General features: G+C 39.1%; 1 protein-coding gene across 1 annotated transcript in view; it reads right to left on the reverse strand.

Annotated features, from left to right (window-relative positions):
• SVEP1 (sushi, von Willebrand factor type A, EGF and pentraxin domain containing 1) overlaps positions 1–13,282 on the reverse strand; it is a 129,895-nt gene that overhangs the window by 63,185 nt on the left and 53,428 nt on the right. Inside the window, exons 7-14 of the mRNA XM_050913002.1 lie at positions 9,949–10,146; positions 7,380–7,498; positions 5,803–5,932; positions 5,033–5,140; positions 4,667–4,798; positions 4,272–4,466; positions 3,069–3,190; positions 971–1,079 (exon numbers count right to left, since the gene is read on the reverse strand). Coding sequence (XP_050768959.1) covers positions 971–1,079; positions 3,069–3,190; positions 4,272–4,466; positions 4,667–4,798; positions 5,033–5,140; positions 5,803–5,932; positions 7,380–7,498; positions 9,949–10,146 — 1,113 coding nt within the window. The remainder of the gene's footprint in view (positions 1–970; positions 1,080–3,068; positions 3,191–4,271; positions 4,467–4,666; positions 4,799–5,032; positions 5,141–5,802; positions 5,933–7,379; positions 7,499–9,948; positions 10,147–13,282) is intronic.

Below are 13,282 nucleotides of genomic sequence, written 5' to 3' on the forward strand. Positions count from 1 at the left end.
TGTTTTCTCCAAGCGCCTTTACAAGTTAGCTCCAGCTGTCATCAACATTAACCCTTACCCTGATGACAACTGCAAACTGAACACCCAGCCCCCTCGTGTCTGATTACAAACAAATGCGCTCTAAAACTCAGTGAAGCATGTCTCAAAGGTGAGAATAAGCAGGAAGCTCTACCAAGCAACTCCACTATAAACCTGTAAAAGAGCCACAGTCCTATGACAGAGTACATATTCTGATGTTGATCTGCCAAAATGCCTCCTGCTAAGATAGGTAATGTAAGTTAACTGTTTTTAGCCTTTCTGCTCTGAGCACCCCCATGGGGCTCAGAAATGCCAAGGACAACAGCAGTATAACATGGACACTAATCTGTTTGAAAATGGACTGAAAATGATAACTTACTTGGCATAAAGCAAAGTGCGAACAATCACTAGGACTGTCACAGCTTTCACTCTGATATAGCTACAGTCATCGTGCAAAATCCGCCCTTGCATAGAGGAAGTAATTTCACAGCTGATGGGCAAACTTAATGCTTGTACAGCTTTACATTGTGAGGGTTCTGTGCTGATCTGAACCAGCATCAAGGATGCTCCTCATTTTCTTAACGATTTCCAGAACCACCTATTGTACTTTTTCAGTATTTTGGTTTGAAACTGTATGTTTTTAAAAAGGTTGCTTTCTTCCAGGCTAACAAAGCAGGTTTGCAGGACTCTGTGTGTGTGCTTTTTTTCCCCTCTCCATCATGAGGCATCTCAGTAAACTTTTCCTCTACACTATATAGGAAGCAGTATCAAAACCAGACAGCAAAAGTTCCATAATACTGTAATAAAACCTATTATGTAATTGCTTACTATCTTAAGAGCTCCACAGTTATTTTTAAAAAATATCTCACACAACACATTGTGTACTTTAGAACAAAAGGAATTATGCTGCGTTAAACCTGGATGGCTAAGAATCTATGCAATCAATAATTACCAATGGCAAATCCATTTTCGTAATCGTAATTATATTCCAAGCAATGTTTCTGTGTCTGATCTTCCAATCTGCAGTCAATATCATCGACATCATTACAGAATGATGGGACCTTCCAACATAAAGAAGAATAACATTAAAAAATAAAACCACATAGTCCCCTTCCTCGACTTATAAAAACTTCTAGTTACAATGTAAAGCACTGGTCCTGCCAGTGACACTAGATTTCCCCTTTCAAGTCTCCTATAACCCTGGCAAGGTCTGCTCAAAGAAGTATGTTCTATTGATACAGCTGGGAAATAAGAGGGCAACTTGTAGGCATACAAGCTCTCTGTTATAGAAGACCTTTTTTATAAGAGAAGATGTCCATTCAGTCAACCACTCTTGCATGTGAAATCCCAAAATACAAAAATAAGCTCAGGCTTGTTTCTCCCTGCTGAAGATGACAGGAGAGCTCACACGTTTGAAAACATCTGTGGTTTTTCCAGCTATGTAACTCGTAATTCTGTCAAGTTTACAACAATGCTGTCCCTTTGTTTCTAGCTTTCAAACCTTATTTCTTCATATCCACCTCTCCCTACCAACAGAAAGGGACTCATGCATTCCACCAAGAGACCTCAGAGGACAGGGAAAATCATCTGAGAAGGACAGAAACCACAGAACAGAAAACTTGACAGAAACCTTTCTGGTATTGTTGATTTCTTCTCTCCATAAAAGCAGTCGAGATTAGATAAGAATAGATGAATGCATGACTTTTGATAAAATCTGTATTTTTTGCTTTTCCCAGAAAGGTTTCAAGCAAGTTGGGCTCTAGGTCGTGTTTTGGAATAGCTTTGCTTTTGTCATATCAATTTTCATTGGAAAGATGGCTCCTGCTGATTCCTCCCCCCTTTTCAGATCTCTGCTAGAATTTCAAATTCTTGGGAATAGGAATATTCAAAACAGCCTTTTTGACTGTTTTCCCAGACTGTTGCCTTTTGATGTAATTGCTGGGGCAGGTCACTATGCATTTTTTCCTTATTATCTTTTGCTTGCCGACAGTAAAGGTCTAAGCACTGAAACATGGTGGTAGCTGGCTCGTAGGGGAAAGGAACAGAAATAAAACCAGCCAAGATTTCTCTACTGGAAGAGAACAAACCTGAAGCAAGGCAAAAGAGTAACAGATATTTAGGTCCAAGTGTCAGAGATTGCCTGAAGCGTTATGTAAGTTTTCAGCCATTTGACAGGAGCTACTGACATATATTCCAAAGTTGCAGGAGTTTGTCCTTTACCTGTATGTGCTAATAAAGCTTTTTAGTTAGTAGAGAAGCTTTTAGCATATGGGCCTTGTCCTGCAAAAAATCTGCCAGTGTCCTCTACTGCCACAACGCTATCACACTAGGCCTGGACATCCACTCCTGAGACCACAACTCGAAGTCCTGCTGCTTCTGCTTTGCAGCTGAGGACAGGCTTGTGGATTAAGAGGGGAGACAGTGACATTGAAGTGGAAAGCAAGAGACACTGTAGAGAAGGAACATGCTACCCCTCCAAATTCAGTGTCATGCAGTTCTTAATGATAAGAGTGAGAACTCAGAAACTCAAGAAAGCTAAGCAAATTATTTAAATCACTACTACTGGATTTAAGTGCCTGGACTTAGGCACCAGATGTGGAATTATCTATTTGTATACGTGTATATTAATTTATATTATATGGACATATGTTATATATATTCTATATAAAATACATATATTTTATAATCACATGCCAGTTTCAAAAACAACACTGAGGTTAGGGTACAGTTGACTGGGGTTTTAAAAAACTGCACAGGTTCTCTTTGGAAGCCTACTGAAAATCTATGAGTGCCAGGTCCCTAAGCCAGTTGGACACTTCTATAAATTCTGTCCTATATAACTCCACATTGAAGACTAAACTGAATTACATTAAAATGCCAGTGAATCATCTTTATTTTTAAAGGAGACTTGTCATCTTCTGAAAAAGCACAAATTTCATTTATGGGTTTCTGTTGTATTTTCCTTGTATGAAATTAGTTAGCTGGGAAAAGTAACAATGAGGTACATTTTTTAAAAAGTATGTAAAAGGAAGGAGTATTTACTAACCTACCATTTTACCAAGTGCACTCTGGAATGCATCAGTAAAGCTATTTAGAAGATTGTTGTCATCACATTGTGTTGCTTTGTAGAGCATCTCAAAGGATTTGAACCCATGGTTTGCAAAACGATTTACTGAAAAGTGTTGGAGAAATAAATTTTTACTGGTCAGTGCAAGAGTTTCACAGCTAAAAGCAAGATCATTCAGGCTAAAACTGGAATACACTAAGCTAAGAAGCATTGTCTTTAAATCAGCAACCTAAATTCCCAGTGTTGTATACATGAAAATGGATCACTCATACCTCAGCCAATGCAGTTGAATATGACTCTTTGGCAGGCATCAAATTTATTGGGAGAGCTGACAGACATTAAAAAAAGGTTTGTCATTTATCTATTTCAGCATTTTCTTAATGGAAGAAACCTGTGAGCTGTCAACTAAACTCCGTACTTACTTTTTACTGAGAGAAGCAATAAATATTAAAAGTCCTATTACTAATGCTGCTAGGCTAAATATGAAAAATTCTCATCCAGAATTTAAGCAAATCAAAGGTCCTAAGTGTCCCAGTTATGGATTCTGAATTGATAGATAGCTCTGAAACATAAGTCTCAGTTGCTCATAGCTGAAACACTGCTCTTGTTTGCTGAAACCAAGAAATCCACTTTGATGGAAGTGGATGCAACATGGTGCCAAGACTGGCTTCATATGTAGCTCTAATACATTTATTATTAAAATGTCACCAAGGCTGGGAAATTCCACAGCTGAAGTTTTGCGTGTGTCCATCTCAAAGAAAATACATAAACGCTTCTGATTTGGTGATAATGAGGTATGTAAGTACAGCATGCACTGTGCATTTGGATGAATAAGTTGCAAATACTGTTGAAGTTCCTATTGAAAAGACAGTGTTTGTAAACAAACTGTTTCAAATACCAATTCAAAATAATGACAGACCTTGTCTACTTTGCCATCTTTGCTATTTTGTGATTCCTAGGATTCAAATTCACTGCTATTTTTGTGTTTTAGACAGCTTCTGAAAGAACACATTTAGCGACTTCCAGGCATTCTTTCACAATATTTGTAACAATTTGGAGGCAGAGGACAGAGAAGATTTGTTATCATTACATAGAAGTCATAATTTCTAAAATATTTTCATCTACTTCCTCATTAAACATCGTGTTTGATGAGTCACAGATTCATTTTAGCAACAACAAGACTTACAAGAGCAGCCAGGCCACTCTGGAGAATAAGGTGGCTTCCAGACACCATCCTCATATGCACAATAGTAGTTTTCACTTGATCCTTCTGAAAAGCTATAACCCTCTGCACAGTGCAATGTGCAATTAACTCCTGCTTCATCTGATGTGCATGTAAAATCACCATTCACAGGCTCAAAGGAGATTTCACAGGGAGAACCTATGAAAAATACAAAGATTTATATATTGATGAATGTGGTGAACTAAGTAAGCACACAGGAAAACAGCACTGATAGGATTTCCAAGTACCTAAAAGAAAAAGTGGAGACTAAATGAAAAAGTGGAGTAGCATTGCATCCTTTATGATACTCAGTTAAAACAACGCCATATACTCTTGACCAGAAGATTAAGACAACAAACCTTTGATGACAATGTGGATCTCACATGTCCTGTTATTGCCAGAGGGATCCACGGCTGTGTATTGAACTGTTGTCTCTCCTTTGGGAAAGAGATCTCCAGGTGTATGACTCCTAGTGACAGTCAGTGGAGCACCTAGAAGAGTTAAAAGACAACCTAAAACATCAATAAATTAAAGAGAGTTGCTCACACTCAACCTTGACAAATGGAGAAGGAAATGGCAGCACGTCTTCCAAATTATGTGTTCTTAAAATTAAGTAAGTAAAAAAACCCTCAGAAAATCCTAAACTCCAGGGGATCAAGGGTGAACAGGTTGGAGTTCCCTAGCCTTCCACTGTTGCGTGTGTGTTTCGGGGTGCACTATCTCACCTGAATTGTCTGAAAATTGTGGTTCTTCCCATGTTGCTGCATACTCATTCTCTACTGCTTGCATGGGTGGTGGAGATCTGCATCTGTCAACTACAGGAGGTTCTGCATCTGCAGAATTTGAAGAGATGGCATGACATTAGCTTACTGAACTGCTGCCACACTCAAATGAAATCAATAATCAGAAGAAGTCAGGTAAACAGCAGATTTAAGTTCACATCAGAACATACAACAAAGTTAGGTGCACGCTTGTAAGCTGCTGCAACTGGTAGATGCTGAGGGAATGGACAAGACTAATTCTTCTGCTGAACTCATGGTTTCTGCATCCTGTTTGCTTTCTACAGAGCAAACCTTGTTTAAGTGCTGAATAACACAACTGTCTGACAGAAATACTTGAACAATGATTTGCATCAGCAATGTGTGGGAACCTTGGAAATCTTGCTGGAGTCTTTCAAGAAGAAAAAAAGATATATACGATGAAGGCAATAAGTGACAACACAATAAAGCATTTAATCTACCAGTGTGAGCAGAAATCTTAACATTCAGAACGAACAACAGAACAAAACACAACCCGAACTGAACATCTGGGAGCAATGACTGCACACTATGCAAACCATGACCCAAGATCAGCAAAGCATTTACAGAGATGATATTACTCCTGGGCTTATAGCTGCACACATAAAGGCCACAGTGACTCACAGTCACTTTCTGCACAAAATTAGAAGGTTTCAACCATGACAGACTCTCCCCCAGTGATTTTTACCAGCACTTACCAATAACCTTGACACTGAATGTACAGCTTGCCTCATTGCCCGACTTATCAGCTGCTATGTAAGTAATGGCAACTTCGCCAATTGGGAGAAGAAACGGTGGTATGAAAGCTGGGGTAACGTGAACTGAGACCTTTTATAGGAAAACACTTGTTATTTAAAAAACAAAGCTGGTTAGTAATCATGACAGTCATGTTTTAAGAAATGGCCACAAAATAGTATCCTTCAGTGTCAAGCCTACTCATTCTTAGTGCAAATAGCCTCTTCAAGTAATGAGGGTGGTCTTCGTAATAGAGTGCTCTGCTCCCCTTCTCAAAACTGCCTTCTTTATAGCCACAGGGATTTACTCAGTCAGGATTTGGACCCTGACCTGCTACAGTTTACAGCACTGTGCATTAAGAAAACTCAAGACTGACTCGTTTGCCTCTTTGCACTGAACACACACTATGCCAGCTCAGAACCTGCTTTGTCTGCAGTTCAGCTCTCCAGCTGCAAGGGCAGCAGACCTGGGAGATGAGTAGAGCAGACAGTTGTGGGCTATAAGTACTTACATATCCAGTTTTAATCTACCTATATTTATGAGTCAATAGCCCACAGATGCTTCAAAACATTCTGGCACGGCAAAGGAACTCTGCATTTGGAGTAAATGACACTTACATGCTGTCTATGGGTCTTTCATATGGGTTAGAACTGTCTTAAGGAACTTCTCTTTAAAAGAACCGGTTTCATGTGAACAAAGCAGTTTAGCTGACAACCGTGGCTTTGACAAACCAGCTACAACTAAGCGCTAAGGCACTTGGCTTCTCCAGTTCAATGAATGACCCTATGTCAGCAGAGCTACAGCACCTGACCATGGCTATGCTACAGCAAAAAAAATGTGTGAACTTAAACCTTTTACTGGGATAGCTCACAGTTTCCAAGTGCAACAAACTCCCGTGTTTGCAGCAAATTAAAAGCACACATAGTCACTGTTCCTCTGCTGACTCATGATAAAGCATTCAGTTGCTGTAACTTGATCATGTCTCAGCCTGTAGGGAGTGTTACTCTTTATGAAACAGCTCTGGAGCAAGTTTTCCTTTTAATTCCATTTCCAGACCTCTGATACCCACAGTAGCCAAAGGCCCACATCTGAACCTTGCATCGGATAGGAAAAGGAGATTGTTCTTTCTTACTTGGGAAACTGAAATGAGTTTTTACTTATCACAGTGAGTTCTTGTTAGCCTTTTAGATTAATGAACTAGTTTGCTTCCTTCTGAGAAGAGTTTATTAAACTTTTTCACATTCTAAGAGCTCATTTTTAAAGCAGTTGTCTCCATCTTATAAACAAGGGCACATTCTTTCTTTTGACCACATAAATTAACCATATGAGATTTTATGCACTTAAACACCATGCAGAGTGTCCTGTGACTGCATAACCCTAACCAAGACAGAAAATGCTGAATTCTCAAGATACAAACTTTTCAGAAGATTTTTCTTCTACTCCTATCAGAAGAAAGACATTCTAGTGGATCATAGAATTAATTTGAAATAGCTAGCTACAGAAACACTGCCTCCAGTCAAATGTATAGATTTTAACTTGCCTCATCTCCAGAGTTATCCTCAGCTGTTGGTACCTGCCAGCTGATATTAGCAGAGTTATGATGTTCCAGAGTCTCAGTCTCAATATTTTCTGGACAGTGGATCCGAGGAGCTTCAATATCTGATCCAGAAAAGACAAACTAGTTTTACATGTGGGATGATAGAAATAAAACCTCTATAATGGTTAGACTTCAGCTTGTTATAACCACTGTTTTTTGTGCTGCCTGGAATATAAATGCACATATTTTTGCAAACTTCCTGTCTCTGCCCCTTTTTAATTCTTGCCTACAGGCTCATACATAACTAGTAAATTCTCCTGGGGAACGGACTGTTTTTTGCTGTATTTTTGTACATCACAGAGCACAATGAGACTCTGATTTCTACATGCAACCATAAAACAAGAAATAAATAAGACAGAATGAATTTGTTTCTCTTATTATTCATCCATTCATTACATCCATATACTCATTAAGAAGGAACAGGTTCTCTATCCTTTCACTGCCCACACACGACACATACAGATGAAACCACTTGTTTCTGATAGACAGTGACTTAAAAAAAAAAGTATTTGTGACATGATATATGTCCTACAAACAAGACAGTAGTGACTCTCAAATTCCCTGGAGCATGATGTGGAACCGACTTGAAAGAAACAATGGCAAGATTTCTGGCACCAGCTGCTGGAAATGTTCCTTAATGAACTCCTGCTACAAGGTATTATGTAGGACAAATGGAGTCTTCTTGTGACATATGTGACAATGCTGGATGGTTTCAAAGGACTAGTGGTACAATATGGATAACATCACCACCAACATTTAAGCCTCAGGTTTCTGTGACAAACTTAAAGTACTTCTTCATTTCCCTGGCACAGGGCCTCCCAAAACATTTGTGGTCAGGTTACTTTATTGCTGTAGGGTTGTTTGATAAATGGTCTCTAGACTCATGAGACAAGGACGCATTCAGCTCTGAACTCATCTATGCCCAGGAGGCTTTAAAACAACTCAGAACTGATATCACTTACATTTTTTATTACTAAATAGTTCCAGTAAAGACATAACTCAAGCAATTAAACCTCTGTAATTAAGAGTGCAAAGCAATAAACACAAGTGATTTTGCCTTCCTCTGAACTTATTCGGATGAAAATTTTATTAGAAGTGCACTCTTTTAAACAACTACCAGTTATAGTTCACACTCCCCTGACCACAGCCTTCAGGCTGGAGCAAATTCCATTTAAAAGTGAAATTCTGTAAAAAGACTAATAAATAAGTCAGAAAGAAAATGGCTATTTTGAACTGGCCAAATATGTTGGCAGCAAAATAGAGAGAGACAATAACAAGAATGAAACCAATTGAAATGCAACTGTTCATTTTTACTAGAGAAGAATAACCTTCAGAGTTTCTTGGTGCCTCTTATTTTAGGGTTTTATGCACTGGTAATATCTAAAAGCTTGAACCCAAGCCATGCTGCTTTATCTTGATCCAAACACTTCAGCTTGTAGTCTTGTGCTGGGATCCCATCAAATATTAAAAACTGTGGTTTGGCACAGGTTTACAGAAAAGATTCAGAAAAACAATGTGGTACATCACAGAGTGGGAAATAATATGTTTAAAGAGAGGGATAAAATCTTCCTGGCCATTACAGAGAAAAAAATTCCCACTTCAGTTTCTGTAGTGACCTGGCATGATGACTGCCAAAACTGTTTTCTGTATTGTTTTTTCACCCAGCGGCTGGCGCGGGCCCCAGTTTGGGGTGGAAGCATTAGTTCTAGGAGCGCAATAGTTCATGAAGAGGTGAATAGCATATTCCCAGACAAACTGCACTTTTGCTTGTATCCTCCTATAATCCAAAGCCAAACTCCTTCCAACTCAGTGTGCATGTCTGTAAAGGAATAAATAACCTAACATTTCTAGAAGAGGTGGGTAAACATGGCAGAACCATAGTCAAACGCATGTAACCATCTTGTGCCCATCTTTATACTTCATGCACTTGTGTCAGCCAATTCTGGCCTTAACTCTTGTGCACCATTGCTCAGGGCATGTCAACAGCCATAGTCAGTTCAAAGACAACTGAAATGAACCATCCCTCTATAGTCTGTCTATCAGCCAGGTTTTACACAGCATTTACAGATTTGCTCTGACTACAGGGCTTACACAAACCAGTGCTAAACCAGGAATAGTATTATCATCATTGTTGTTTTACTAGGAGTGTGGGTTCCACTTTGACTATCTTTAAGCTAAGAGCTTTCACTTCTACTTTGAAATTTCGAATTTACCTGCACATCAGGCCTTTTAGCAGGCAGCTTCCCAACAACAGACTTATGAGATGGACCCCAGGAGAGACAGTTGATGATGAACGCTGTAAGATGGCACTCAAGCAACCTCTGAGCTCCCCATTTTTATTACAAACTACAAGTAAATCTGACAGCCAAGCAGATGGTACAGGCAACACTTCTTACAGAGTATTTAAATCATGCTTTCCCCAGTTCAAACCTGTCCTCACTCAGTTACTTGCTGTGTGCTTCCCTTCAGTCCTTCAATGTGTATACAGAAATGATTTTGTGCTGGTCTCTACCTTTACAGAGAGCCTCCTGGATGTTTGCACTCCATCTCCCAAATGAAATGCACCTTAGTTCTTCTCTAGCTCCAGACAAGATGAATCCTTGGGGACAGCTCAGCTGGCACACAGTCCCAGAAACCGCAGGCTCCAGCCCACATCTGGGAGGGAGAATTGTTACACCTGCTGGTTTCTGGAGGATGGGGCAACGCATTTCTACAAGAGACCAGTAGGACATGTCTTTTAACTGACATACATGAAGTATACATTCAAAAAAACCTGCAAATAAAGTCATATGGCAACTCAGAGGGAACACAAAATACGCAGACTTTTTAAGGGTCTGCAGGCGCTATGAGTGCATCAAAACAGTAAGACCTGCTGAAGCTGTGTACTCCAGTGCTGACTGAAGTAAACGGCACTCAGGATATCAGGTCTTCTATTTTCTTGCTCATGCTTTTCACTAGGACAGAAACATGGTATTTTTCATGCAGCTCCACAATATCTTACTCTCTCTCTGTGTTTTTTTTTTTTTTTTTTTTTTTTCTTTACAACTTCACCTTTCATGGTTGCTTTATAGCTGCATTCCCTTGCCTTCTATGGAAACCAGACCTTCATAGCAGGAGAGAGAGAATAGTCTTGTATCTGTTGCCTTCTACAGCTTTCACACTGTCTCTTGACATAAGAATGAGAGAAGAAAAAGGACACTCCGCCATGAGCTCACTGTAGGTTAGGGACACGGCATGTGATTTTGCCTACCGCATTCCAAACGGAATGAAACTGGGCTTGGTCTTGATTGTGTTCAAACCCAGATGCAAAGACTCAGGGTGACCATAAGTGGCAGCTGACCTTCTCTGTAAAGTCAGGAAGAGCTGATGGTTGCTTACAGGCCTAAAATTGAAGTTTTGAACTATTTTATTACTAGAATTCACTACAAATTCTGAAGACCATTTGCATCAAAGTGTAAACTTCCAAAACCCACAATGGGCGTAAACAGGTTCAAGTGTCACAAAAGCCTTGTTTCAGTTTTGAGCTGTTGTTTTTACCACGTGAGGAAAGGAATGTTATTTTTACTTCAAACATGAAGGCATTAACAAACAGGGCAAAAAGAGGTATCCCATGAATGCAGTTTGTACACTTTCAGTACTGTTTCTCACAACAGATAATAGACCAACACACAAGAAAAATGGTTCATTATTTATAGCCAATAAGAAGACTTGAAACTCTTTAGCTAGTCAGTGAAGAAAGCAGACAGGTCTTTACACAAAGGGCACACAAAGAACAACCCAACCCAGCTACAGAAGCGAAAGCTCTGTTCATCTCTTAGCAATGGTTTAATGACACAGAAGTGATTCACGTTCAGAACGCTTCAGATCCCTTTCCTCTCCTCTCCCAAAATATGCAGTTAGTAACTGAAAACTGGTTCTTCTGCATGAAACAAAATTTAAAGAGTCTAAGCATTCTAAGTACTTCCTGCCCTTTAAACTCTGAATACTGAAATAGTGTTTAAAGCCCAAGCAATTAGTAACTGCACTTCATTTCAACAGGATGTAAAGATCACAAATGTTAACACATTTGTTCACTTCAGGCAGACACTGTTGGCTATGCAATGTAAAACAACTTCATCAGAAAAAAAAACCCAAACCCTAACTTTTGGTTGCTTACCACAGGAAGGTAACTGACAAATGGCAGAAAGATCAGAAATTAGAAAAAATGACATTTGAAAAGACAAGCTAAAAGCATTAAAATGTATAATACTCAGGGAACAAGCAGAAGAAAGGCTGTTAAAGGTGTAAGCATGAAAACCAGAGAAAACTGCAGCTCTTTGGGAAGCAGTAACAGCCCTCCTGGTTGAGACACTTCCAACTATACTAGCAAAATTCTAGTAGAGCACAATCCTGAAACATCTGACAGACATTCAAGATAACCTTTGGTATATCTAGCCTGAGGGAATCTCTTCTAAGTGGGACAGGTTTTTACCAGAAAAAAACGCTGTAATAGTGCTGTTTAGCTTTTTTATCTGTGCTCAGTTCCAGAATTTGATCAAGCTGACCCAGGAAGTCTGGACTTCATGAAGAGCAGAGTGATATCCATGATATTAGTAATATGGATAGGGAATTAATAGAGAGAGAGGAAAAAAGAAGAGTCTTGTCTCTCTTCTAAGGAGAGACAAGAATCTGCTTTCGTCTGCAACCGCCTGCGATGAACCACAACACTGTATTATAATTCTTAACATCAAGAGGAACTTCAATATTGTAACAAAAGAAAAGATTACCAAGCAAATCATGCCTCTTTACTTGAACCCCTTTGCAAACACAATGTTTCAGGGAAAGTATTGGTTAACTGCAATTAGAAGTGTGGAGTAGTAATTCTTTCAACACTAGGTGGCATCAACAGCCTGGATGCTATCTGTATTCTTACCTTTCTTCACTAAACCTTGAACAAAGCAAGGAGAACAGTATCTTGCAAAATTCATTGATTTTAACGTGCTAGATATCAATCTTTCACCAATGGGGAAGGAAACACAAGAACATGACTGTGGAAATTTTTTTTTCAAATTGGACAAATGACAAAGCTTCCCTTCTCAGCAGATATTTTGTTTGTAAGCCATCTATAATATGTGTAACCTACTCAAAAGTACGTAAATACAAAAGTACATTGTAGCATACATTGCTAACAGCATCTTTCATGAAAAATACAAAAATCTAAAACATATGTAATAGCCAAGCTTGCATTAACTTCCAGTCTCTTGGAAAAAAATGCATATGACAACAGACCTCACAGAAGTGACTGTAAACAATCCAGGCTATGTTATGGTACAGTGTCAGTTATGGTTACAGATGGTTGCAGTACAGTCTCAGCGAGCTAACTTTTAAATATGGTAAACTCTGCACTGATGCACACTCAAACTGAAAAGCATTCAGAAAAAGAGCTAGGAGAGTACCCTGAGGTCCAAGAAATCTGTTTCAAGGTAAGAGACTGAACCCAGTCCCACTTCATTTTTCTAACAGAAGGGTAGGAAATGAATAAGTCATCAATTACAAATGCTTAAATACAGCAGGATTTCTGGTATGTTTTATGTAGCAGATGATAAATAATAGGTAGGAGCTGTTCAGACTAAAAATAAACAGAGAATACCTCCATGATAATGATGAACATTCAGAAAATGAGTACAAAGGGTAGTTTTTGGGGAGGACATGATATTTGCATCCTTCCCTGAATAAAACTCCACACATCTATACCGAACAATAATCTCAGCAAGCTTGTTCTAAACACCAGTCACAACAAGAAGCAGCAGAGACTTTTTCCAGCTAACACTCTTCCCTCTGTGACAATCAAAGGTAACTTTTATACT

The sequence above is a fragment of the Gymnogyps californianus genome, chromosome Z (genome assembly GCF_018139145.2).
Source record: "Gymnogyps californianus isolate 813 chromosome Z, ASM1813914v2, whole genome shotgun sequence".
In the NCBI taxonomy this organism is placed as follows: domain Eukaryota; kingdom Metazoa; phylum Chordata; class Aves; order Accipitriformes; family Cathartidae; genus Gymnogyps; species Gymnogyps californianus.